The sequence below is a fragment of the Phodopus roborovskii genome, unplaced genomic scaffold (assembly GCF_943737965.1).
Source record: "Phodopus roborovskii unplaced genomic scaffold, PHOROB, whole genome shotgun sequence".
Lineage (NCBI taxonomy): Eukaryota > Metazoa > Chordata > Mammalia > Rodentia > Cricetidae > Phodopus > Phodopus roborovskii.
Window position 1 is genome coordinate 45,596,310 of NW_026126517.1, and position 27,396 is coordinate 45,623,705.

Genomic DNA, 27,396 nt, shown 5'->3' on the forward strand with positions numbered 1-27,396 from the left:
GGGGACCTGAGTTTAATCCCTGAATCCTATGAAAAGATACCACATAGTTGTCCCCTGACCACCGCACATGTGGCTTGCACACCCATACACAGACCATGCACTCAAACATATAATAATGATAATTGGTTTTGGTTTTGAAGCAGGCTTTCTCTGTGTAGCAGCTCTGAGTGTCCTGGGACTTGCTCTGTAAACAAGGCTGGCCTTGAACTCACAGAGATCTACCTTCCTCTGCTTCTTTAGTGTTGGCATTAAAGGAATGCACCACCACCACATGGCTATATATAATTTTTTAAATATCTGAGTGTTCCCCCAATCCTGGCATAGCCTATCATAATCTTAGTGTCCAAGAAAGCAGCTCACCTTTACCTGGTTCTTTTTCTGTTTTATTTTCTCAATTCTTTCTAATATTATGGTGTAGTGAGATAGTCCTTCTGTGGCACTGACCACGCCCATTGGGGGTGGAGCCATGGGCAGAAGTGACCTGTGGAAGGAGAGAGAGCCGGGAAAAGCTCTCTTGCTGGCGTGACTCAGACAGGAGAGCATCGGGTGGAATTTCCTGGTGTTCATCTGTCTGGGTTGTAAGTTATTTCTCCCTGAATAAACATCTATTCGGCCTATTTGTTTATCCTGATCCTTATTTAACCGCGATATTATGGAAGCAACTATATTGAATATTAATATTAATTGAATATTCTGCCAACCTCAGTTGGCAGAATTCTTGCCTCACATGCATGAAGCCTGGATTCCATCCTCAGCACTGGAAAACTAGGCGAGGTGGCACATCCCTGCAATCCCTGCATTTGGGAGGTGGAGTTGGAGTTCCAAACTATCTAGTTTGGTATATATGAGATTCTACTCAAAATTATTAGTAAATGAGAGATGGCACTGTGGCTCAGAGCACAAGCTGCTCTTGCAGAGGACCCAAGTTTGGTCCTCAGCACTCACACAGCAGCTCACAACCCTCTGTAACTCCAGGTGCAGGGCTTCCAATTCCCTCTTCTCCCCTCTACAGGCATTGTATGGATGTGCTGTGCAGACATACAAGCGGGCAAACATTTGCACACACAAAAATAAATGAATGTTTTTATTTTTTAAAAAAGACTATATTTAAAAGGTAACAATTCTTTTGATGTGCTCTTTCCAAAAGGTAGCCATTATCAATATGGTATTTCTTCTCCTGTATATTTACATATATGTGTGTGTACACGTACACACCTACACCCATATATGTATTTACACATAAATTGTAACCTGAATAGAATCAAACTACTAATCTTATTATGTTTAGATTCTTTTCTTTTTTCTAAACCCCAGCTAACAGGATGCAGTATTTGCAATTTAAATATATTCAAAACATCCAAAATACATCAGGTAGCCTTCAGTAAAGTTGACAGTAAAATGATCTTTTCTGTATGTTTTCTTACTATCTAAATTTTTTGAAAGATGTATTTGTAGGTATCTGTGTTGGGGTATATGCATATGAGTGAAGTCCCCACAGAAGGCATGGATACCTCTAGAGCTGGGGTTACCGGAAGTTGTGAGCTCCTAGGTGCTAGAAGTCAAACTCAGGTCCTCTGCTAGAGCAGTACTCTTTTAAAACTGTTGAGCTATCTCTCCAGCCCCTCACTAAAATAAGTAAGGGAAAAAAATTGCTCTTTTTTAATAGATGTAAGAGCACAACTAACATGTCCTGTGTACCGAATTATGTTTTTCACTAGATAACAGATATTTAGCTATCTAATTATCTGTATGCAAATACAAATACAAAATAATGTTGTGCCAAATGCTGGTAGAAAAAAAAATGATAGTGGCTGATAGGATTTGTGATGTTCATCCTTTGATTTGCCAATCTGATCAATCTGATCTGAAGTGAAGAGGTAGCTAGCTCAGGGATAGAACACTTGTCTGGCCTGGTTCCCAATACTGACATTCCCTCAATTGAAGTGGAGTGCACTGAGTTAAGAACTAAGCTTCTAGGGCTGGGGAGATGGCTCAGTGGTTAAAAACACACACTCACTGGCTGTTCTTCCAGAGAACTCAGGTCTGATTTCTTAGTGCCACGTGGCTGGCCATCCAATTCCAGGGTGATCCAACACCTTCTTGTGGCCTGCATGTGTATCAAGCATACATGTGATGCACAGGTATACATGCAGGTAAAACTCCCTTACATATAAACTAAAATAATAATTTTTTTTAAAGGAAGAGAAGGATTAGGTTGTCTTTGGCCCAGGAAGCACCCTTGTGACTTGCCCTTAATAATCTTAACCGCACACAGGGAAGAGGGATGTGCACAGTCTGAGCCTAAGTCCTGGCACAATCCTCAGAGTAAAGGGAGAAGATGTCAGAAACGTGGCTCATATTATCAGAGTTGTGTCATAGAGGCCTAAGCATGTCGCTTAGTAGATAGTGCTCTTGCCCAGTGCACATGAGACCCCGGCTTCAATCCTGGCACCATAAAAACGTAAAGGTGGTAGAACATGCCTGGAGCCAGCTCTGAAGCAGTGTAGACAGGGAGTTCGGGGTCCAGGCCATCCTCAGCTGTGATTTCAAGGCCAGCAGTGGATCCCCAGGACCCTGCTTCAAAAAACAAATAATACTCCACACCAAATAAACTCAAAAATCCCTGAAATGCTTCTTAGCAAGATCATTCTGGCTGCTTTGCAACAAACCAGTGGGGGAAGTAAGGATCTGTGATGTTTGGTGTCTGGTGTCCCACAGATGTTACTTGCAAATGTTTCTGAATGCATCTCAAAACAAAGTAGAAAGTGTGGTTTGTCCATGTGGCTGCCTCTGGGTGGCTTAGGTGACGACAAACACTTAACAAAATCTGTCTAAGATCTTATTATGAGTCCAGCATGGCTAGAGTTGAAGAGGCTTAAAAGCTAACGAAGTGACCACTGTCTCAAGACCAAAGGGGACCAGACTTAAGTCCTGCTGAGGAGAAAACTGAAGTTTTCAGAGGTTAACCTGGCCACATAGCTTTCCTGACATTTCTACAAACTGCTGTCCAGCTGGAACAAAGAGCTTTGTGTGTGTGTGTATGTGTGTGTGTGTGTGTGTGTGTGTGTGTGTGTGTGTGTTTATGTGCATGTCTGTGCATGAAGACCAGAGGACAACCTCAGGCACTCTTTTGAGACAGGATCACTTCAAGTAGGGTAGGCTGGCTGGCCAGAGATCCCAAGGACCTGTGGCTGGTATTACAATAGCACACACTACTGTCGGCTTTTTAATATGGATTCTGGGGGTTTAATCCTGGTCCTTGTGCTTTCATGGCAGGCACTTTACCCTCCCCCCACCCTTTTGACCTTTTGTGGATTTTTAGAAACTATCTATTCAGGGTATTCAGTGTAATACAATTGTTGCCTAACAATTTGATTTCCAAATTATCTTGAATGTGTCCCCTCAAATTGGCTTTTGACAAAGCATGTGTCTGATGGACTAACATCAGAACCAATGAGATCTCCAGACAGAATGTAGGATGCCAAAAAGATAGGACAAGAAGAAAGATGAACACACACAAAAAAAAGATCTCTTTGCTTCCCAAGCAGGATTATAGTCAGTAATTTCCAATTAAGAAGTAGTTTCAGGATAAAGATGAAAACATGGATGTGGCTTTACAAACATGTGCATCTAAGATTCCAGCGGACCAGAGAGATGGCTCACCAGTTAAGAGCACTGGCTTCTTTTCCAGAGGAGTCAGGTTTGATTCTCAGCACCCACATGGTGGCTCACAACAGTCTATAACTCCACTTCCAGGGGATGTGATACCTTCTTCTGGCCTCTAATGGCACCAGGCAAGCATGTGATCTAGACATACATGCAGCTAAAACTCTTATACACATAAAATAACAAGTTTAAAACTGTAAATATGTTAAGACTCCAGAAAGACGTGACATGGTCAGGACCATCTCAGGGATTCATTCTAAGACTCCTTCAGTGTTTAATAACCCACGGCAGTCTGCCACATGCAAAGTAGAGGGAGATGCTTCAGAGAAACAAAGAAGGAACATGATCTTTGAATGGGGATTCAGAAGTTCTTCATGTTAGCAGAACCAGTCTTATATTCCTCAGAAATAGCCAAGTGTGGCTTCCAACTGCCTCTTTTCTTTTGGATGAGGTCACTGAAAAGTTGAGCAGGACGTCAATGAAGCCTGGCCACATACATTAAGTTTTGCCAGATAAGCCAGGATAAGCCAGAAATTCTTTTGGATGTTTGGTAGCTTTTATACATTTCACATGATGTCAGTTAAGTGTCATTTCCGGTGGAGGACCTCCTGACCTCCCACCCTCTCTCTCTCTCTCACACACACACACAAGCAAGAGTATGTTGCCTGTGGGGCTGGGTGGAGAAATAACTCAGGCAGACAACTCAGCTGGTAAAGAGCTTGTGGCCCAAGTACAGGAACTCGAGTTCTGTCCCCAATCCAGGTAAAAGGTTTATTGGCCAGTCAGTCTAAAGGTGAGCTCCAGACCAAAGAGAGACCTTGTCTCATAATTCCTGAGCAACGGCATCGCCAAGGCTGACATACGGTTGGCTTCCACATGTGAACCGCAGGCACACACAAATAGACGGGAGAGATGTTGAAGAACCATTGAGACCAGGAGAAAACAGAGAGGTGAAGTCTGGAGCTTAAAGACCCAGTGTGAAAGGTGTTCTGGATTCTGTTAGCTTGAGGTTTGGTGCAGTGTGAGCAGTCACACACAAACATAGTTCACTCTTGCATTGTCCGCGTGCATGTGCCCACCCCCGAAAATCAGGCTAGGGGAAAAAAACAAAACAAAACAAAACAAAAAAACAACAACAACAAAAAAAAAAAAAAAAAAAAAAAAACACGGAGAAGCAATTGGGCAAGGAAAAGAGAGAAACAAAAATCCAGTAACCTACAATCAGGAGACTGTAGGAGGTCCTGAAGTACTTTTTTTCCCCGGGGGGGGGGGGAGGCACCTCAGAGCCTTACCTGACTGCTTGGACGCCTCCCTGCAGTTTCCAAGGCCCAGTAGGCTCTCTGGGGTGGCTTCAGATGAACCGCCCACCCCATGCTGCTCCATCTCGAAACCAGAGGTTAGACCAACATGTTTGCAGCCGGTCATGGAGAGCTGGGTGCCAGCAGACTAGCTCAGGGGAATCCCAAATATGTGTGTCTTGAAACAATTCTACCCTCCATTACCTCGACACCAAGAAGACTAGAAACAAAAGAAGAAGTGAATTGGGCAAGCCAGTCTGCTGAAATCTGAATAACCCAGGGCCAGGCTGACCACCCTAGTAAGGGGGGTAAGGGGGATGGAAGCTTGATGGGGCTGGGGAGTTGGTGAGGCTGTCTCTCGTAGGGCAGGGCCAGGCCTGGGCAGCGTTCCAGGGAGGGTGAGTCACCCAGAGCAGGGTGGGAACAGGCCGGGGGAGGGAGGGGAGGCGTGGCAGGGAGAATGGGGGGTATAAAAGCCCCACCCAGCCCAGCCGGGCCGCTCGGCTTCTGGGGAGGCTTTCAGCGCTAGGCGCCCGGCCCAGGTAAGTGGGGCGCGGCCCCGGTCGCCCGCTATGGCCTCGGGGAGCGGGCAGGTTCCTGAGGACGGGGACCCTGGGAGCCGCGGAGGAGGACCCACCCCCCTGGGCGATCTATGGGTCCTGCAACAGAGTAGCAAAGTGTACTGCTAGAGGTAGTGACACGTCTCTTTGCATACTACGCCTGGTGGGGGGTGCAGGACAGAGGTTGGGGGGACCGTGCTTCCCCTTGAGGCCCTCTGGGGAGCAGAGAGACCCTGTGTGGAGTGGGGAGCAGAGGAGCGCTGCATTCCAGAGGTGCTAGGTGCCAACGGGGGGGGGGGGACTGGGTGTGGCCGCTTGGGAGCCTGCAGCCCAGCAGTGAGGAGTCTGTGGATTTTTTCCCTTCCGAACTGTGAACTGCATCCTGTCACTCTGAACCATAACTCCTGAAATTTCAGGTGCAGTTCCTTGCAACTGACAAAGGTACTTTTGTGAAGTCAAAGCAAGGTACTGGGTCACCTCCTTTACCCATAAAACAATCTCAGCTCAGTCTTAGTCGTGAACTCTAGATTGTCTGGTAGGACAGCGACCTCAGGCTCATTCTTTCTGAGGGGTTTGCCACTCTCTAGAACGTGTGCAGAAAGAAATATCCCTGGGTGGTTCTGTAGGGAAAATTACCTTGACTGCACTGATGCCACCATGAGTCAGTTGACAGGGTCTATAGAAAAAGGGTGTGGCTCTTGGGCCGCAGATTCCAATGCTGGCGTGGAGGGCTGTGGTTCCAGAAGTTCCTTTATCTGTAAAAGTGGTTTCCGAACTCTTGCTCATAGTGCCACCCACACTATGTTATTGAAGGTTTCTGAAAACAAGTTCATTCAAAAATAGATAAGTAAAGCACACTGAAAACACAGTGTTGTACAAATAAGAAAAAAAAAAAAAAAACTGTTCCTTGAGACATAGCGGTGATCTCAAAACTCAGAAGACTGAGGCAGCTAGATCCTGAGTTTGAATCCAGCCTGAGCTACAAAGTGAGACACCCCCACCCGTTTCAAAAAACAAACAAGCAAGCAAACAAAAACTAAGAGCTGCTGATCCAGCTCATTGGTAGAGTACCCTACTAGGGTACCCAAGAGCTGGGCTTTATCCCAGAACCAGAAGGAGTTATTAATTTGTGTCCCACTCCTTACCAATAACCATAAACTCTTGGAATCCAAGGTCCTCGGTCTGTAACATACAGGGGTATTTTTAGGTGGGTCTGCAACTTGGACTGGGAAGCCACTCCCCGCTCTTCCCCAAGAACACCATGGAAGGGGTTTGGAATCTCATGCTAGCACCCACCTCCCAAAAATTGATTTGCACTGTATCTGAATGCTGCCTAATGGCAGGGAGCAGGATACAAGATGGGAAGGTGAGGGGTGGTCTGTGGGTAAGAAGAATAAATCACTGATGTCGTTTTCAGGGTTTTCTCCCCTTGGTTTTAAATACAGATTTGATTAAATCCTGTTCATTGAAAACGTGTGTCTTTGCACCCTGCTCCAGTCCCCCCCCCCCCCCCCCCGCTTCCCTCCCACCTTCTTGCAGACTGGGTTGGCTTTGGAGACCTGTGCAGTCCTTCTCCACACCCACTTCCTCCTCATTTCCTCACTTTAGTGCATGCTGCACTCAGCAGCCTGTGGGTCTGAGTCGGAGGAACTTGAAGATGGCAGATGAGATCAGGGCGAGCCCTGTCCTCTTCCACTGAGTCCGATGCTCACCTTAGGCCTAAGGGTTTCTTTAGAAGTGCCCATCGCCTCTGCTGCAGCTGGGACAACCTTCTAGGTGCACTTTTCTGTTGAGGGTTTCCTGTTTGGTGTGGTAGAGAGAAAGAGAGGTTCAGGAAGTTTTGCTAACTAGCCAGGCAGCACTTAAGGCTTCGACTGAGAGCTTGGGTTTGGACTGGTGCCTCAATGTTTCACATCCTGTGTCTTTGAGCTATTAAAATACTCTATTGATTGGCATTACACATGCAGTCTTGGTCACTGGCTTCCTGGCTAAGTTCTGATTTAAGTAGTTTTCCTGGCAAGGCAGGCACTCTCCTAAATTGCTATTGATTTTTGAGAACCCTCGTCTCTCTCTCTCTCTCTCTCTCTCTCTCTCTCTCTCTCTCTCTCTCTCTCTGCCTGGATTAATGTGTGTGAGGGTTGATGGGAACTTTGGCTCTAACTCTTGGCTTGTGTTGGGTGCAGGATCTGTTTCACCAGGGGAGAGTGGGTGTGTTACAAAAAGGAGTCCCAGGCAGGCACTGTGGGCTGCTTTAAGCACCCATTTGCCTTACAAATTGTTTTTTTTTTTTTTTTTTTTTTTTTTTTTTTAGGTACCCACTGTGTCCCAGTCACAGCTGAGGATAGCAATTTGATTTGACATTTTATATTTTCCTCAACTAACATTTACTCACAAACCCTGCTAGGTTTCTTTTCCTAGCTCCTATACAGTTGTTTTAAAGACCTGGATGTGGAGCTGAGCTTATCCCAAATAAACTGGATTTAACCTGTTCTTCAGAATCAGCTGGGAGACTTGAGTAGAAGTTGGCTGTTCTCTATTTCTGCACCTACAAATACCCTGCCGCCCCCCCCAAGCCACACCCTTCTCTAGCTGTGGGCTTGCCAACAGAGAGGAAATTCCAGTCCTTAACAGAAATTCTTTCCACCCATTCACAGTCTGGCATGTTTTTCCTTTTGTTACCAGAGGCAGTCCCCATCCATGTACTTGAGGGGTGATTCTGGGTGGTTCCAGTGACGCAATTTCCAGATGTTCCTATTAGGGACCACATTGACCCCTTTAAATAATCTGAGCTCAGGTCTTCATAGGGGACCAGTCTGCAGCACCCAAGTGGTCTGAGTTCAAAATCAGACCAGACACTGTGACCACAAGGTGTGGCCATGACAAGGAACCTTTTGTATATGCCCTTTGTCTCTTGGCCACACCCAGCAGAAACTCATAGCTCAGAGGAGTTACAAGATCATGTGGTTTCTGCCTTCCTTGGGCTACCTCTTTACCTTCTGGCTCTCTGCTTATTCCCGTCGATTCTGTGGTCCTCATGCTGTCCAGAGCATCCAGATAATGTGGAGATAGGGCTAGGTACCAGCTGCTTATAACAAATGGGAAGAGGCTGTCCTAACATGATCTGTCAGAGGCTGGAAATGGGAGCCCCCAGGTCTGAATGGGTGGAACTAGGCCTGGATTTTAAACATGCAATCGTAGGTAAAGATTGGAAGTTGAGAAAGGAGACTGTTGGAAAATAACAAAGTAGACCTAAAACAGAAAGACCCAGTGTGTGAACCATTCCAACTTGTCATTGAACCACCTACTATATTCCAGGCAGTGTGAGACCAATAGTCAGGACAAAACAGTAAGTCACAAGCCCCATGGCTGGACAGTGTGGAAGGTGTCCTCTGAACACTCAACTCTGGTATTTCACAAATACACAAAGAGTAACAGCAGAGCTGGGTAAGGAGGGTGGTTGAGAAAGGTGATATCTGTTATGATTCTCTATAGCTTGGTTTCATTTAGATGGTGTGCTCCTGGTAGAGGTGCAGATAGTCCTGAGCATGCTGAGGGGAGAGTTAGTAGTCTAACCTGATTTGTGTGAAGAGGGCACGTGAGACTGTGCATTTGTGCACCTGTGCAAAGACAGTATTGAAGGACTGATAGTGTGGATCAGTGGGTAGAGTACTTGCCTAACATGCACAAGTCTGGGATCCCTTCCTCAGCACCACATTAAATTGGGAGGCACGAGGAACACAAGTTCAAGATCATCCTTGGCTACTTAATGAGACTGAGGTTAGCCTGGGATAAATGAGAAACCTTGTCTAAAGACAGAGAAGGGGAGAAGGAAGGAGAGAGAAGAAACCGCAAACTTCTACTGGGAGGTAGGTTCAGAGTATGGGGAGTTACCTTGAGCTTGAACCACTTTTTTTTCTGGCAACTGAGCCCTGTCGGAACCCTAATATGTGGGCCATAAGACACTGAGGTTGAATTATATATGCTCAGGCTGCATTTTTCAATCCTGAATGTGTCTCATGCCAAATGACATCATCCTTCCATGCTGGTTCCTTCCCACCCACTCCAAGTCTATCAGGAGGGGCTCCCAAACCAAGAAGTGGCAGTGTCTGTAGCTAGCAAACAAATACTGGTTCAGATCAGACAGCCAGAGGGACAGGCTAGAGCAAGCACTGCAGGGGCCTCTTGCTGAGTCTGATCAAGGCCACGGGCAGAATTCCAGGAATCCTGAGGCTTGACTTGGCCCTGTGACTCAAGCATTAATCAGAACCATAAAACTAAGGGGGAAAGTATGAGCCTTCAAGAAGGTTCTGTTAACTAAAGATGATTTGGGGGGGGTGGAGGATGGGGTACAGTGGGAACTCCCTCTGCCATCATTTATGCATTTTTTTGTTTAAAACCCCAATGTGGTTTGCACACTGTGGTGTCCAGGAACTACAGTAAGGGAGTAAGGGCTCTGGTGGGGAAACCCAGCCCTCCACATTTCCACCCTCACCCATTTTGACTTTAAAATCCTGGTTTGGAGTTGATCCAATTCCAGATTGATTCATTGTGGTTGCTAGGCATCTGTTTTGGGGTAACCCAACAACATGCTGTGTTTTTTCAACTACTCTCCAAGTGGGTGTGTCTCTGAAACTGCTGGGTTGGATTCTCAACAGGCCAGCCCTGTTCCAACAAGCTCTTGGGGTTTTTGGTACAAATTAATATCTAGGCTTTCTGGAACTAGCATTTTTTAACTCAGTGAAATGTATTTTGCTGTTTACAGCATTGCCTATGAGATCCTTCCTCGAACTTTTTTTTTTTTTTTTTTTTTTTTTTTTTGCAAACATTTGTGTTTCACTTTTCCTTTTGCAGAAGAGAGGTTAAAGACAACTTCATTTGTACTTTTTGGTCATTGTTGTGACTGCATTTTTTGAAACAATACAGTAATGTAATAATATCTAGGTATTAGTTGTTTTTTAAAGACAAAACTATACATTATTTGTAAAACAGATTATCTGTTACATGTGAGTGACTGGCCTTACAACCGCTCTGGAGACTCCATTACTGCCATGCTTTGTCTCCTGAGAGCCTTGTGCCAGCAGGTTAAGTCTCATTGTTTTCAAGGCCACAGGAGACAGTCTGTTCCCTTCATTTAGGGAGGAGCTGGGGCGTCCCTATTTTCCCACCAGTGTGGGGCGCTACTTCAGATTGGCTGGAGCGGGGTGTGGCTTTCAGAGTCTCCCTGGACTGGGCTGATTTATTTATTTGCTTAAACAGAAACATCTGCCTGAGAAAGGGCCCAGTTCACAAGGTAGCCAGGTCCCAGCCCGCCCTGGGAGCCAAGGCCCTGGCATAGAGTGTTCTTGTCAACAGATGGCTCACCTGATAGTTCTTTCTGATATGCAGGTTGAAACTAGTTGGTCAGCTGGGTGAGGCAGAGGTGCTAGGAAGAGATGCAAATCTGGGGGGGCCGAGTGCCAAAAAAAAAAAAGAGAGTGTGCTCTGCTCTGAAGTCACCCCGAATTTTACATTGTGGAGTCAGGAGTTAGTTCAGGGAGGATCCTCTTACATGGCATGAGGACTAATGTTTGTTTTTTCAAGGCCAGGATCTCATGTAGCCCAGGCTAGCCTCAAATTCAATGTGTAGCCAAGAATGAACTTCTCCTGCGCCCACCTCCACCTCCTAAGAGCTGGGATTGCATGCTTATCCCTTCACACCTGCCTTTTAAATCTTGTGTTTTGGTGAACAGGTACACGTGAGTATTGTGTCTAATCACTTTGGCTCTCACACCTTCCACGGTTTCTGTAGCCAACCTTAACTTTGCTCCACTCAATTCAGATCCCTGGGTTTTGGGATCACCACGTGGACATAGCTTCCTAACAAACCTTTGTTTTCCCGAGGTACACTGGTGATGTATCCCTCCCCAGTCCTCTCCACCCTCCCTCCACCCCTGACATGTTCCTCTGGCTGGTGACTCACTCTTCTCAGCCTACACAGAGAGGCCTCACCATTAGGCCCTAGACTGAGCCACTCTGCTTCCTTATCTCTGTGACCTAATTAATCTCTCCATTGAAGAGTTACTGAGATCTAAAGGGCAAAGGCAGAGGACTCAAAGGTCCTGGGTTGTAGCCCTACCCTGCTGTGGACCATGCCTAGTAGTCTCAAGTGTCTCTCATACAAGTGGTGTATTAGTTGCTCTTGTGGTTGCTGTGACCAAATATCTCACTACAAGCCCCTTGAAGGACAAAGGCTTATTTCAGCTTATGGTTTAAGTGCATACAATCCATAATAGCAGGGAAGGCATGGTGGCAGGAGCTTGAGAAGGGAGCCGGTCCCATTGCATATACAATCGGGAAGCAAGAGAGATGCATGCCAGTTCTCAACTTGCTGTCTTTTTTTCCTTCCTTTCTTCCTTCCTTCCTTCCTTCCTTCCTTTTTTTTTTTTTTTTTTTTAATGCAGTCTGTGACAAAGGCTCATAGCATTGTACCACTCACATTTAAGACGGCTCGTCCCATTTTCATGACCCTAAACTAGGAAATCCTTCACAGAATCACCTAGAGGTGTGTTTCCCTGATAAATCTAAATCCACCTGAGTCAACAGCAAAGATTTTTCATCACAGGTGGGAATCTGTGGCCAAGGATGCCTCATCCTTTGAGTACAGTCTGAGTGTTCATGTACTCTGAGTCTGCGGATGACCTGTCCATTACCAGCGTCAGCAAACCTCACCAGCATGGCAAAGGCCTTTCCTGACCCAGGAGTCACAACATACTGTCCCATTCTCATTAGTCAAACTAAAGTTTTAGCCATCTTGGTGAGAGGCACTCACTGTTTCTTCTAGCAACTAACTGGCCCTATTCAGAAAAACTGCACAGCCAGGTGTTTGGATGAAGTCAAGAGGCAAAGGCCATATTTTATTTCTAAGCTAAAATAGGGTTGCCATTAAACTTGCATGAGCTAGGAAATATTTATGGGTATGGGCACTTAGATATTGCTTGTCAGTCTCTGTGACTTTGGGGTTATTATGATATTTTTGGATTTTTTGGTGCAGCAAGGTTGTAATATAATGTGACTTATATTAAAAACTGTTCTTAAGTGCACATTTGGGGTCTGGAGAGATGTCTAAGTGGTAAAGAGTGCTTGCTGTGCAATAAGGATGGGACTTCGAATCTCAGCAGAAAGGTAGCAAACCAGATGTCCCAGCTCTGAAGTGAGTGGAACAGAAGACATTTGCATTGCTGACTTTCAGCTTACTCCAGATTATGCAAGCTTCAGGTGCTGGGAGAGAGACCCTGCTTCAAAAGGAAAAGATGGAAAGTGGTGTGTGTGTGTGTGTGTGTGTAGGGGTACCAGTGTCCTCATCTGGCTTCTTTGTTTGCACATAGATGCATGAACCTTCTAGGACACCTTTGTGAATACATGGGTACATTTGAGCACACACACACACACACACAGTCTGTTTGTCACCTAGTTGGTGGAAATATGTATTTTTCATTTGTATAGGGATCTGAGACTTGGTAGGCGAAGTGAGGCAAAGTATAATTCCAGCTTTGAGTCATATGTAACTATGTGCTATTTCAGCACTTTTCAAGTAGAGGGCTGAATGAATGAATGAATCCCCATAGGAAGACTGGAAGACTGGCGAGAGCTGTGTGGAATGAGGAATCCTCTGACCTTATCAGAGCACGTCAAAGCAGTGGTGACTTGAGAAATGCCATAAAATATACTGACAGCCAAACACATCTGTAATCCCAGGAAAGATGATTGTGAGTTCATAGCCAGCCTGAGCTACAGAGTGACGTACTGGCTTTTTATTCTCTCCATTGTGTGGCGTGTGTACATGTGTGTGCATGCACAAGTGTGCAGGTATGGATATGCATGGACTCGTATATGTATACATTTACATGGAGTTCAGAGTTTGATATCACCGTTTTCTTGATTGTGTTCCGTTTTCATTTACTGAGACAGGATCTCCTGAAGAAGGGGATTTAGCTAGACTAGTGAGCCATCTTACTCAGACATCTCCTGTCTGCCACCCCCAACTGACTTTTAGCTGGGTGCTAGGGATCTGAACTCTGATCCGTACACCTGTGTGGACATCACTTTATCCACTGAGTATCTCTCCAGCTCCTTGACACCCTGTTTTAAGTGGGGGTGGAGGTGGAGAGGGAGGAGTGAGAAGGACAGGAGCCAGAGAGAAAGTAAACCAACTTGCTTGGAGAAATCTAAGTCAAGGAGCATTTTAAGTTTGAATCTTTTGTGGGGGATGGATAGAGGGAGGAGTGGCTGGGTCCTGATGCTACTCCTTGAAGGCAGCTCTGTTGGAGGTAGAGGAAGCACTGGCCTTGATTCCTGACTATCTGACAAGATCAGATGGGGGGTTGAGTTGGTAGCAGTAGGGAAGACCAAGTTGATGAAAAAAAGAAGTTGATTATAAATGCTGGCACAGAGAGCAAGATTTGTGGGGCACCAAAAAATCCCTCTTATTTGTCCTCTCAAGGTGTGGAGGCTGTGGGAGAAGAATTAACAAGAACAGAGAGTGTAAAGTGGTACACCAGGTTGCCTTTGATCTGCACAGTGCTATGTGGAGGGCTCCATGTGGGCAACTGTCTGCAAAGCAGCACTCAGAGCTGGGACGACAGCTTGGAAGAACAACTCAATAAAATCCTGCTGTGCTGTGTGGCTCAAATTGCCTGAACAGCAGAGCTGGGGGAGGAGCCTCATTCCACACCTTTGTTTGTGGACACAACTGTACCACTTGGGCTGTCAGCTGGCAGTTTTCATTTGTTTCATTCTGCTTTGCGTTTTAATTCCTTAGTCTGGAAGCCTGCAAGGCAGTTGATACCTGCTCTCATCTGCTCTGGAAACTCCCAGGCCAAGTGAATCTGATGGGAGCTCCTGGCAGGTTTGAGCCCAGGTAGAATGGAGGGATGCTTTGTCAAGGAAGATGTCTGAATAGGCTGTGGAAGAGGCTTTGGGGTTGAGATTAGACTGCAGCCTTCTGGAATTCTTTTAGACCAGCACCCATATGTAGAGTGCTAGTTTCCATTCATCCAATGTTGACATAGAATGTGAGGAGCACATACAATCTCAGAATTTCCTAGTAGTCACATTAAACATCAACAAAGGGCCAGTGAGATGGCGCTGTAGGTGACAGGCATTGGCCACCACGCCTGACCACCCACATGATGGGAGGAGACAGAACCAGCTCCCACAAGTTGTCCTCTGACCTCTACTTGTATGCCATATTATGCACATGTGCACACATACAAGTAAATATATAACTTTAATAATAGCAGCAGGTGAAGAGGCTGAGGAGAGCTTAGAGGTTAAGAGCGCTGTTGTTCTTACTGAGGACCTGAGTTTGGTTCCCAGAACCCACATCAATGCTTTACAGTCACCTGACCTCCAGTTCTAGGGAATCCAACAACTTCTTCATGCCTCTGTAGGCACCCACACACCACATGCATGCCATTGACAAGTGTGTGTTCACATACACTAGTACAACACACACACACACACACACACACACACACACACACACACACATTGTGCTCCACCTTTATGTCTTCCCTGTCCTTGGCAACCATTCACCATCTCACTCCCTCCATAGAGCTGCCTCTTCTAGAATGCTCTGTAACTGGAACCGACCTTTCACACCACCTTCTCTCACTTAAATGTGCATTTAAACTTCCTCTGTTGGGAAGTCTTCTGTTGGGACTGAGAACATTTTAGCACTAAATAATTGTCCATTGCGGGTGTGGGGACGCACCACAATGTACAAGACTTTTTACCATGAAGAATGGCACGGACACATAGGGGATATACAGGGGACACACACGGGGAGAAGAGACATTGAGGGAGCTGACAGAGTAGAGGCGATTTAAACATTTTTTGATGACTTTCCTTTGCCTGGCTTAAAAGGCTTGGGGGTGGGGGAGGGGTGGTGGTCAGTGAGCATCTTTCAAAAGTACATCCTGACCACAATTAAAGGTGACTCTCTTTCCCTGATCTCCTACCTCCCACAGCCTAGGATTCACTCAGTTCAGAGTGTTCCTGTAAGCTGCCAAATGGCTGTGTCATATATTGTCTTCAAAGCAGTTTCATGAAAACATCTAGGCCAAGCGAGCTCCTTGAAGAGACTAGAGCTTAATTCTGCAGGTACCAAGGGCACTGCTAGTGCAAATGCTGTTGGCAATCTTTTGCGGAGGTGGCTGTGTGCTGTGTTCTTCTTGGGTGATTATGCAGAATGACCTGTCTTGTCTCAGTAGGAGTCACTCTTGGTGGTGGGGGTTGGGCATGTGGGGCTGTCAACTCCAACCACATAGTCTACACCCAGGGAAAGGCCATTCGTCAGTATGGCAGCTCCAAATGACAAAATGTATTCGATGGAAGATGATGATATGGCAACTGCTCTAAATTTTAAATGCAAGGTCGGCCCTCAGTGAGATGTGTTCATATCAAAAGTCGGTCTATTTGCATTTTATAAACGGTTTAATGCCCTCTTTGCATGTGTTTACTGGTATGCATATTTGTGTGCTTGGGTACACTTGTGTGCAGAGGCCAGAGGTCACCATTAGGTGTCATTTCCCCTCTCGAGGTACCCATCTTGTTTTTTGAGGCTAGAGTTCTCATTGGCTTGAGCCTTGCCAATTAGGTAGAGCTAGCTGGCCACTGAGCCCCAGAGGTCCCCCATCTCCCAGATTTTTCATGTGGGTTCTAGGGGTCAAACTTATGCTTATAAGGCATGCAGACTATGCTCGAACCCATCTCCCAGCTCTTGGGAGTGCCACTGGAGGAAACGGTTGTGGGCTAATACTGAAAGTTTTCTTTTGGAATCAGGCCAACATGGTGCTACTGTTGATCCCATCTTGTGTCCGTCTCACTATGCCAAGTCACTTGAGAGTGTCACACAAGTAATGGTAGTTTTGATATGTTTGTTGCTTCTGACAAAAAAAGCCCAATCCCTGTTTGAATGAGTGTTGTTTGTCACAGGAAGCTTTTAGGTTTTACATTCATAGACCAGACCATTTAGGTCCTGTTTAACCAGAGCAAGAGTTTAGTCATCCATCCCCAACGTAAGACATCCATCTCCAAACTTTAATTTTCTCAATGATAAGATTGAGAATTGCCTGCTTGGAAAAAAAAAAAATGCTTGCTTTAACAGCCTCGGATGCAACGGTCCTAGCAGACATTAGCGACTAGTTGCTGTGCTTGGGGGGAAGAAAGCTTCTTTTTTAAAGACTTTTTTTTTTTTTTTTTCAGCTTCTTTTTCAAAATGTCTACTGTCCACGAAATCCTGTGCAAACTCAGCTTGGAGGGTGATGTAAGTATCTAATCTCTCACTTTGTGTGATTTTAAAAATTGGACATGTGTTGACCGTGCTATGATCTCCCTGTATACACAAGGAAAATGGAGCCATAATTCAGTCATTATTAGGTGTCTCCACTGTGCCCCAGTTACCCATTGCTAACTGTTCCTAGCAGTTTCATTTGAAATAAATGTCACAGTACTAAAACATTTTTTGGCATCGAATGAAACTTGGACAGTATTATGGAGAAGGAAATGGCTGGAATTGTGTTCTGTTATACTTATTACATGAGTAGTAATTATTGCTTTGGTGACATGCGAGTTTTTAATGTCAAGCCTTGATGTTTTATTTATCATAAGCTTTGGCCAGGTCAAAAAGCAATTCCAGTGCTTTTTAGGCTTAGAATATTTGGAATATTCTTCTAGGCAATGGCCTTGGCATTATTATTATTATTATTATTATTATTATTATTATTATTATTATTAACTCCCTGAGTCCAATTAGTGCTGCTGCTGTGTGCATGAGTCTGTACCCACTGGACTATGGATATCCTGCCAGTGACAAGAAAAGTGATTCTTTTGAAAGCAACCATCAACTACAATACTTCCTCAGTTAGAGTGGTGTCTCAGAAGCCTCTCCATTTCTTCTGTTTAATATAGCACCCGGGAAAGTTTTTCTACAAAATAAAGCAAAATGTATCTTTTTAAAAAAGAATACTCATATAATTAATCATAGGGCGTTGTTGTTTATTTTGTCTATGAGGAAGCTCAGAAGTAAAATTTGTCTTTTAATAAGGAGCCACTTGAAAGACAGGTGACAGCTTGGGTCATGTGTACAAGCTACTCTTTGTTGTCTATGGCACCTGCTGTTTTAATGTGCAAATGAATGGGCCTGTTCTAATACAGACTGTGTAGAATATTAAAGCCTTTTTGTTATTTCCTCATTTAAATCTTTCCTCATCTTGGAGCTTGGCTTGCTGTTAGGACCCAGGCAAATCTTGCTGTTATATAATTTATTTCTCCAACAAATTTTATCTAATGTCTTTGATGATTAGATTGCTGTTGGTATGGTTTCATGAGAAGTCGCTAAGGCAGTGGCCAGGTTGGCAGAGTACATGCCTAGCTTAGCTGGTGTGAAGCCATAGGTTCCATCCACTACACTGCAGAAACCAGGTGTGAACATCTGTAATCACAGCACTTGGGATGTGGAGGCAGGAGGATTCAAAGTTCTAAGTCATCCTTGACTATGTATCAAGTTTGAGGCTAGCTTACACCCTTAAAGTAAAGCGTTTGTGTGAGAGAGAGCTATTTGGTCAGCTTTTGAAGTTACTCTTCCCTGGGAGTAGGCGTGGAGAGATGGGACTAAACTAGAAAACACCCTATATTGCCCGTTATTGTAAGCGAAGGAAAGATCACTTTTACTTAAGAACTTAATTTTCACACAAACGGATTTTCTAGTCACCTGATTAACCATTTCTTTATGTTTCTAGAGTAACCACAGGACCACACTCACCTTTCTTCCACTCACTTAATGATGACAGTGTATCACCTGGCCAGTGAACCGTGTGCGTTGTGGGTGCATGGCTAGCTGCCTGCCCTGTTAAGAATCAGAACAGAATTTTCCTTAGATTCCTGCCTACTTTTTTTCTGTAGTTAACAAGAACAAATGCAAAACATGTTTCCAGAAAGCACTTTGCTGGCATTTTTCTTCATGTATGCATCACTTCATCAGTCCTTCCCAAAATGCTCCCTTACATGAGCCACTGGCACCCGGCTGACAACCCCGCAGGCCACATACATCCCAAGATAGATATGGGTAGGGCCCACCAGAAAATTATAAAACTACTCAGAATACTAGGATGCATTATTTTGTAACTCAATTGCCTCATTTTTGAGCATGAACTTTGTAGTAATGTTATGCCACGAGGTTGACATGCCTGAAAGTGGTGAAATTGGGCAAGTCAGTCTTTGATCGTGCATTTGTGTTTCAGAACTATAAATATGAACCAGAGTTACCATTTACCCCCATTTAATAGGTGTCTGACCCTGAGCTTACAGTTCTGGTTTTTGCTGAGGGACACTTGGGAGTGAGGATCTCAGATGCGTCCTTGTGTTACCTCACTAGTAAAGATACCCAATGATGTAGCTAGTGGGCTGGCTCGAGAAAAATCACTGACATCACCACAGCCAACTGAGTCTTCATAGAGGCTACCTTGAGGTTGGTCAACATCATGTGTCACCATCACCTGTTGTATGTACCAGGGAGGCTGTGATATGGGGCATTGCAGGGTGAAGCGCCACCTTGTAGGAGAGGCATCAGTGGTGGATGGTTCAGGACCATCCCCCCGGTCAAAGTCACATCACTCATAGCCATTGTTTGCCCTTCATTCGGGGGCAGGCTATCCCTGCAGAAACATTTCACCAGGGAGGGGAGTTAAATGCACAGAAGAGAGAATGGACAGAGAGGTAGGCCATTATCTGGGGGGGGGGGAGGTGTAGGCAGAGATTCCAGTTTATCATCACAGGAGAGTGGTGGACTCTGACAGGCACCCAAAGAGGAAGGACTGTTTAAAAGACAGTAAGGAAAGTATGCCAGGCAGAGCAGTAGACAAGGGCATCCTGGAGAAGGCAGAGGGGAGCACTGAGCAGAAGGGAGAAAGGAGAGCAGGAACTTGTCACAGTAAAGAGGATGTGGGCTGGCTCGCACCCACCTTGGTGCCACAAAGGTAGTCACAACATAGGCCTGGAGGAAGTCCCTTCCCTTGCACAGCCCGTAGAGGCATTGGGCTGAGCATTGCTCATTAGCTTTTTGGTTTATTTGTTTTTATTTTGACGTCATGGCTTCATGTGTCCCAGGCTAGCCAGAAATCTGCCACGTAACCGAGAATGACTTTTAACTCCCTATTCTCCTGCCTTTACCTCCCCTGTGCCGGGATTACCATCCCCCACTCATATACTGCTGGGGATCAAACTCAGGGCTTCATGCACTCGGGGTACGCGTTCTACCAGCTGACCCATCCCCCAGTCCTGCATTCACTGTTTAAAGAGTTGGAATCTGGGCAGTATGGGCCTACAGTGCACATTCATCTTTCAGACATTTCCAGTTTTAACTTAGTTCAAATTCTTACTAGACCAATTTCTTTCTCTTCAGAAACTTGAATAGACACTGGTCTCAGGGCCCTAGCTTGGTGCCTTCCTCTTTGAAGTTCTCACTACAAGTAAAATGCAGAGTAGAAGCACAGTATGGTCTAAGCTAGTGAAGTCTAAAGAACACACTTGGTGGAAACAAGTGAAATTTTTTCTTTCTTCCTTCTTCTTCCTTTTTTTTTTTTTTTTTTTTTTTTTTGTGTGTGTGTGTGTGGGGGGGGGGCAAGATATGGTCTCATGCAGCCGAAGCTGGCCTCAAACTTATAATGTAGCCAAGGATGACTCTGAACTTCTGGTCATCCTTCCTCTATCTTCAGGCCCAGTTTATGTGGTGCTGGGAGATGACAGTCAGGGCTTAGTCTACGTTAGGCAAGTACTCCACCAGCTGAGCTAAATTCCCAGTATCCAAACAGACCTAATGTAAAAGAAGACAACTGGAATGTGGTAGCCTGTAGACACCTATTTACTTAGCATGCAAGTGGTTCGAACTATTAAGAGAAGCAGGAGAATGGAATCTGGGTTCAGGGGTACTCCTTCACTGAGAGGACTTGCAGTGTATTATTTGAGTGTGTTTGTGTTCTCATCACAGCACTCCACACCCCCAAGTGCCTATGGGTCAGTCAAGCCCTATACCAACTTTGATGCCGAGAGGGATGCTCTGAACATCGAGACGGCTGTCAAGACCAAAGGTAGGTCCTGCACCTGTCTTCTCCTTTGTCAGGGTGGCCTCGAACTCATAGTGTACCTGGGCCACAACTACCTGTGAGTCCAACTCTAGAGTATCAGATGCCCTCTTCAGCCGCCACACTGGTCCACACCCCTACACACAGGCACACACATAACCCAGAGAAAAAGTTTGCTGCCTTAAAACATGTATAGACACACATGCTACAATAATCTGCTGTCTTAAAACAATTCCTCTTTCACCACTGGTCACGTGATTCTTGTGATTTCTCCATATTTCTTTGCAGAAACACCCTAGAGGTTAACTCATTTGACAAAGATGGTGTCTTTTACAAGCTTAGTACAAAGGTGCTTTTTATCCCTGCGTGAGAACGTTCTTAGCTCATTGGAATGTATAGAGTGCACAGATGAACTCTGGCCACAGCTAGAACGCTCACATCAATAAAAATACTTCCCAGGCCTTCTCCAAGTCAGCAGAAAAAACACTATGGTTCCCAAGCAAGGAAAGCCCTGAGGGCTGAGACATGGACTCCCACATTCCTGTGTGGGCCAGCATGGCTCATATCACCACCACCACCATGTTGTGGCCCTCTTCGCCAATATTATTAGGTGATTATGATGAGCAGATAATGCATTGAGACATTCTGGAGCTTCCCGATTAGCTGACCTTCAGATTCATTTCTGATGCCATGTTGTGCCATTCCCAATTTACATACGACACCATGGTGGGTTAGTTCACATTCTTCGTGTCTGTTGGCCTTGGTTTAGGCTTGGATTTGAATATAGTCCTTCCCGTTCATCCCCAGCCTATGTTCATCCCTTTGTCTTAGATTATTTATTTCCGGGCCTGAAAACTGGTCTGACCCCATTGCCATCAGATATGCAACACAGTTGTGGTACAGCATGATCGAGGACACCTGTTTCTTCCTCATTTTATCCCACCCAACCCCCAGCATTAGTGCTCAGCGCTGCAGTTGGGGCACACGCTGTCCTTTACTTTTTTTGTGTGCCTAGTGGTTTTAGTAAGTAACAGTTTTCTTAAGTCTGAATTCTTTACAATGAAAGATTTAACAAGTATTGTCTTAAGGGTATTTTGCAGATGTGTATCTATCAATATTGACAGTTTAATATGCTCATTTTAACATTCGTTCACCTTAAACTTGTCAGTTGTACAGGAAAATGACAATAAAATATAGTATGCTATATGTTGTTATGAGAGCTACAGTTTTTACTCAAAAATGGAAAAAACCCCAAAGGTACTAGTAACTGACTTAGAAATTATGGTTAGTGCTTCCTGTGTTTTCAATATATTCTGTTTCTGTGTTTTCCAAATTTTCCATGATGATTATGCGTTGCCTTTCTGGAGACAGGCAGGACAAGTTCATTAAGAACATGCCCCTGATATTTCAGATAAGTAACACCACTTAGGTAATGAGGAATCTGGAGTAATTAAGACACCCCTGAACACCTTCACCTCAGATGCTTTATCAGGAGCTGATGGTGTCTTGACATCAAAGGAAACAGGGTAAACCTTGAACGTCCATAGAAATACAAACCAGGTCTGAAGGATGGCTGTCTGCTCCCTAGTGACCTTGCACCTGACAGGGATGAGATGAGCTGGGCTCTTGCAGGCTGGTAAGAGTAAGGAGAGGAGGAGGTGGGACACACTGCCTAGAACCCAATAGTTGCTATTGAATGTGAGGACTGGGCATGGGCGGATGCTTGGCATGAGGACAGTTATTAGGAGAGACAGAGTGGGCAGAGATCTTGATCTGACTCTACCCTGGTAACTCTTTTCCATCCCTTCTCCCAGCGCCTATGAGAGTTCACCTTTGGGCATTATGGTGGCTCACTTTTAAAATGGGCTTCCCTACTGCTTCTCTGTTATAGTTTTTCTTTCTGGCTTTGTCTCCTATTCCATACAGTGTCACTTAGCAGATGGCACCTCTGCTTTTGCTATTCCATGAGTATGTGACTTCAGTATGTAACAGCTGCCAAGCATGGCTCTACATTATCTCCTTTCCTTGCCCCCAGTCATGGTCTTGCAGTGTAGCCCAGGCTAGCCCAAGCTATTCATCCTCTCTCCCTGTCTCTCCATTATTGGGATTACAGCCGTGTAGAGTTGGTGACCCCCTTGCCTGTGTTCCTACTTCATGCCTCCATCATAGTCTTTGTCACACTGTTACTAACTTCTAGATCTGTCTTTTCTTAAGTGTTTTTATTTATTAACCTTAAACATTTTTTATTTATTTTTATTTTCTGTAAATTGGAGTTTTGCCTACATGTATGTCTGTGTGAGGGTGTCGAAAGTCCTGGATCTGGAGTTACAAAGTCTTGAGCTGCCATGTGGATGCTGGTAATTGAACCCCGGTCCTCTGGAAGAGCAGTCAGTGCTCTTAACTGCTGAGCTGTCTCTCCAGCCCTCTTAACCTTTTAAAGATGCTCAGGATCATGAGATTGTGTGACGAAGTAACAAACTCACATAATAGATGTGCAGGTATCAGAGCACAGATGCATTTGAAGGACAGGCAGCAAATGCTCATTAGATTCTGGTGTCACCTAGAAGACTGAATGATCCCCATGAGCTTTGATCCATTTTCACCAGCTGAATTAACTCTCACAAGCCTGCTTTGTTTCTAGTCGCAGAGATGTTGAATATGTTTTCCTTGTATTACCTAAACCCAGTGCAAGGTTGTCATGTGTCTACTCTCTGGCCTGAGGTAGACCGTGAAATACCTTACGTAATTTATGTCTAGTTAGAAGCTGAGTTAAGCCATGCAAAACTAGTAATATTGCTTAATTAACAAGAGGTTTCTGAGACTTGATCTGTAGTAGTTTCTTGGTCTAGAATGGCCTTGGGTTAAATATATACTACGGAGTGTTCAACACAGCTGGGGATGGTTTACCATATGGGTCCAAATAACTAGAAAGGAAAGTCAGCTAAATTAGAAAAGGATGAATCTTGACTCCATGGAATAGATGGTAATTAGCAACAGCACAGCCCTGGAGTTATCGTTGGTGCCAATGAATCTGAGCAGCTTTGGAGTCTGCAGAGGGGAGGGGCCCGGAGCTGCTCTATTATTGCCAGTTTTGATTTGAGCAGTATTTGTGTTCTCCGGAAGGGCGAGCCCCCCCCTCCTCATGAGTGAGCCCAACTATAGAAGTGAGTTTCTGCACTTCTTTTCTCTTATATTTTAAAATAGAACCATCTAAGATTCCCAGCAAGGCCTCAAGACCACCCTCCTATGCCCGGGAGAGTGAGCCAGGACCCGTAATTTTGGTTTCACTTGCACACTTGGAGGTGGATGCAAGCAGCTGAGTGCACCAATTAAGAGAGTATATATTCTCTGAGAGTGCCAGGAGGTGTACCGGCTGGGGAGTGCCGCTTACTTCTAAGCCTGGGGAGGTGAAGGTTGAAGAAAACCCTGCTGTTCTGGGGCACACCCATGAGGAAGGCCTTTGGAACTCATTGGCCCTGGCGGCATCTCATTCTTCTAGAAGGAAACCTGTCCACTCTTTCCTTTGTAGAAGCCTCCCTCTTGGGGTTGAGGGTCACTGCAAACTGAACCTCGTCGTACAGCTGTTCTCAGAGGCAGACAAGGCCCCTGTTGAGTCACAGTTGCTTTTACTCCTGGGCACAGCTTTCCTCTCTAAGGGCATTGTCTGCATAGCTGTGTAGGTACCAGGTGGCTGGAAAACTCAGGGGAAGGAGTCCCCAGCATACTTTCCTTGCTGGCATCAGCCTTCATTGGCTGCCTCTCCTCCGCCCTCTCTTCTTTGTAAGAACTGCCCTTCTGTCCACTGAGGAAATCCAAATACCGGTTTCACCAAGAAGCAGCAGAAGAAACCGGATTCTTATCTGGCATCTGCACAATGGCTTGAGTGAAGAGTAGACCTGCTGGTTTCTGTTGCAGTGTCCAAGTTTGTCCTTTCCTGTCCCATGAGGTAACTGGAGTGGTTAACTCCACGGGCATAAAAAGGTGCCCATGTTACCTCGTTTATGGTTGAATTTGCTTCTCTTGTGTTTTCCTGCTGGTACTACATGGAATTTTATCCTCTGAGCATTAGAAGGGCTTTATTGGTTTATTGTGTAAAGCGTGGTCTCTTGTCTCCCAGGCTGGCCTAAAACTTGCTATCTAGTCAAGGATGACTTTAAATTTCTAAACCTCCAGTTTCTACTTCCCAAGTGCTAGGGTTACAGGTATGAACCACAACACTGGGTTATATGGTGCTCATTTCCAAACTCGGGACTTCATGTATGCTAGGCAAGCTACAGCCCTAGGCCTGGGTTTTGGATCATTAAAGCATCCCTTGCCTATAACAAAGTAGACTATGCCTTAGGTCCTTTCTAAGAAACTTAGCCAGGATGGCATCGAAGAGAGTGGGAACAGAAGTTTGGTCTTGGGGTTAAAATGTCTTCTTGGGTACTTAGCTAGGTTGTCCTTGAACTGCCCATGCCCCACAGCTATATCACACCTCAGAGGCCTGATGCTTCTCAACCCCTACCCTGTGGTTATATTCTCTCTCAACGCTTTTGGGGAGCTTCCATAGTTTACCTTGAAACTGTACTGTTAATCTCTTGGGAGCCATTAGCAAACATAGCCCTGTCTTCTGTCTGCCCTGTGTTTTCATAGGCCAATAATTGAATCCAGGCAGGGGCTAGGTCTGCGTCAGAGAAGCCGAGGGAAGGACTTGCTGCCTATCATTCACTCAGTCTTTTGTGTGTGTTCTAGCAAAATAAGTTTTATGATGGTCCCTGTTTTATGTCCTCAAACACCCTGCAAGGAAGAGAATCCGTGCTTCCCAGGTCATATGGGCCTGAGTCCAGATACTTTGCAGAACATCCCCTCTGTTGCTGCTGCTCATTCATGGGCCTTCTGTGTCAGTTATTCTTATTCCTGGATCAGAATACCTGATGAGAGCATGTTAAGGGCAGGGAGGGTTTATTTGGCTCACAATTGGAAGGTATAGTCCATCATGATGGGGAAGATATGGCAGCGGGAATGGGAGGCAGCCGGCCGCATTTCATCCACAGTCATGAAGTGGAGAGAGATGAATGCTGGTACTCAGCTCACTTTCTCCATTTTATACAGTCCAGGACCCCAGCCCACGGGACTGTGATACACACATTTATAGTGGGTCTTACCTCAGTTAACCCTATCCAGGTAACCCTTCACAGACATGCCTGGAAGCTTGTCTCCTAGGTGATCTAGATCCTGTCAAGTGGGTACTATTAACTGCCATAGTACTCCTGGGTCCCTGGCCAAGTCCTCTCTGTGGTAAAGATCGTAAAAATGATTTCTCGGTGGTAAAGATGATTTCTTCTAAGCCAAAAATACCAAAATATCCAGCAACCCAAGCTGTGGTTCCCCACCTGCCCCCCCATCCTGGCAACCTCAACATGGCCATTTTCCTTCTCTTTCCAACCAGACAGCTCCCTTCCAGAGGCCTCTTGAGCCCTCATCAAACAAATGAAATCCCCTCTTTGTGTAGTCGGCAAGTCTGCTGCTGTGAGTCAGCATCCTGTTCCAAATGGTTCTTGGTTCCTTGCCATGGACAGTAGAGACACGTATTTTCCATGGAATTCAGGAATACGGAGCAGTCTTGGGATTTCTACCCACGGGGGAGAGGAGGGAGATCTCAGGCATTGTGGGTTTGGTTGGATTCAGCCAACATTTGAAACTTTTTTTTTTTTTTTTTTTTTTTTTTTTTTAGAGGCAGGGTTTTTCTGTGTAGCTCTGGTTGTCCTGGAACTTGCTCTGTAAACCTTGAACTCACAGAGATCCTCCTGCTCTGCCTCCCAAGTGTTGGGATTAAAGGCATATGCCACCACTGCCCATCTACTTGGAACTTTTAAATTAGTTAAAACTATGGTGGATGTTTGAAAAGACCCAAGCCCCCAAAGACACTGCTGGAGCCACGCTGTCTGTCATGCCTTCTTAGAGCTGTCATTTAGCAAAGCCCTTCCATAGGTTGATTTGGACACTGACTTTATCTATGTCTTCAGTTGGAATACTGGAAATATGTAGATGATTAGATGAGCTAACCATTTTCATCCAAGGAATACATGCTTAACCTCTACCCTGTACCCATGTGTTATGTTCTCATCTGGAGTCAAATACAGACCTCTTGGATCTTTGCCAGTCTTAGGCAACTCTAACTTTAACTTGGATTATGTTTGATAAATTTTCCAAAGATCACCCGAGTAGAGCTCAGCAGTTACAAATGCTTGCTGCCCTTGCAGAGGACCCATGTTTAGTACCTTCCCAAAGACTAAACTGACCAGTTTGGCTAACTGGATACAGGGGCACTGAAAGAAGCAAGAAATGCTCTCTTGTTGCCTGAGAGCTAGGATCACAGTTTGTGTAGCTACTTTTTTCTGGGTGTTATTTCTAGTGGTGTAAAAGTACAGGACAGTGGTAGATTTCCCATTCCCTGGCCTTGGTCACCCATTTGTATCAGTGAGTGTCACAGAAGGGGTTAACTGAGAGTGGTGTGACAATGCTGCTTTTGGGGTTCCTACAAAGTCCTAATGAGCAGAGCTCTTGTGGGGACTGAGGAGTTTTGTTGTTTGCATTGATTAGTTGATTGACTGACTGAAAGTAAAAGAATGATGAGGTGCACGTGTGAACACCAGAAGACAACTTTTGGGAGCCAGTCCTCTTGATCCATGTGGGTTGCTCCAAGGCTCAAATTCTGGTCATCAAGTTTGGCAGCAATTGCCTTTATCCACTCAGCCATATTGCTTGCTT

At 45.2% G+C, this 27,396-nt stretch overlaps 1 protein-coding gene across 1 annotated transcript in view; it reads left to right on the forward strand.

The window, feature by feature from the left end:
• The first annotated feature begins 5,432 nt into the window (after window positions 1–5,432).
• Anxa2 (annexin A2) overlaps window positions 5,433–27,396 on the forward strand; it is a 40,668-nt gene continuing 18,704 nt past the window's right edge. The window contains exons 1-3 of the mRNA XM_051197871.1: window positions 5,433–5,506; window positions 16,769–16,829; window positions 20,550–20,649. Of these exons, the coding sequence (XP_051053828.1) occupies window positions 16,782–16,829; window positions 20,550–20,649 (148 nt within the window). The 5' untranslated portion in view covers window positions 5,433–5,506; window positions 16,769–16,781. The remainder of the gene's footprint in view (window positions 5,507–16,768; window positions 16,830–20,549; window positions 20,650–27,396) is intronic.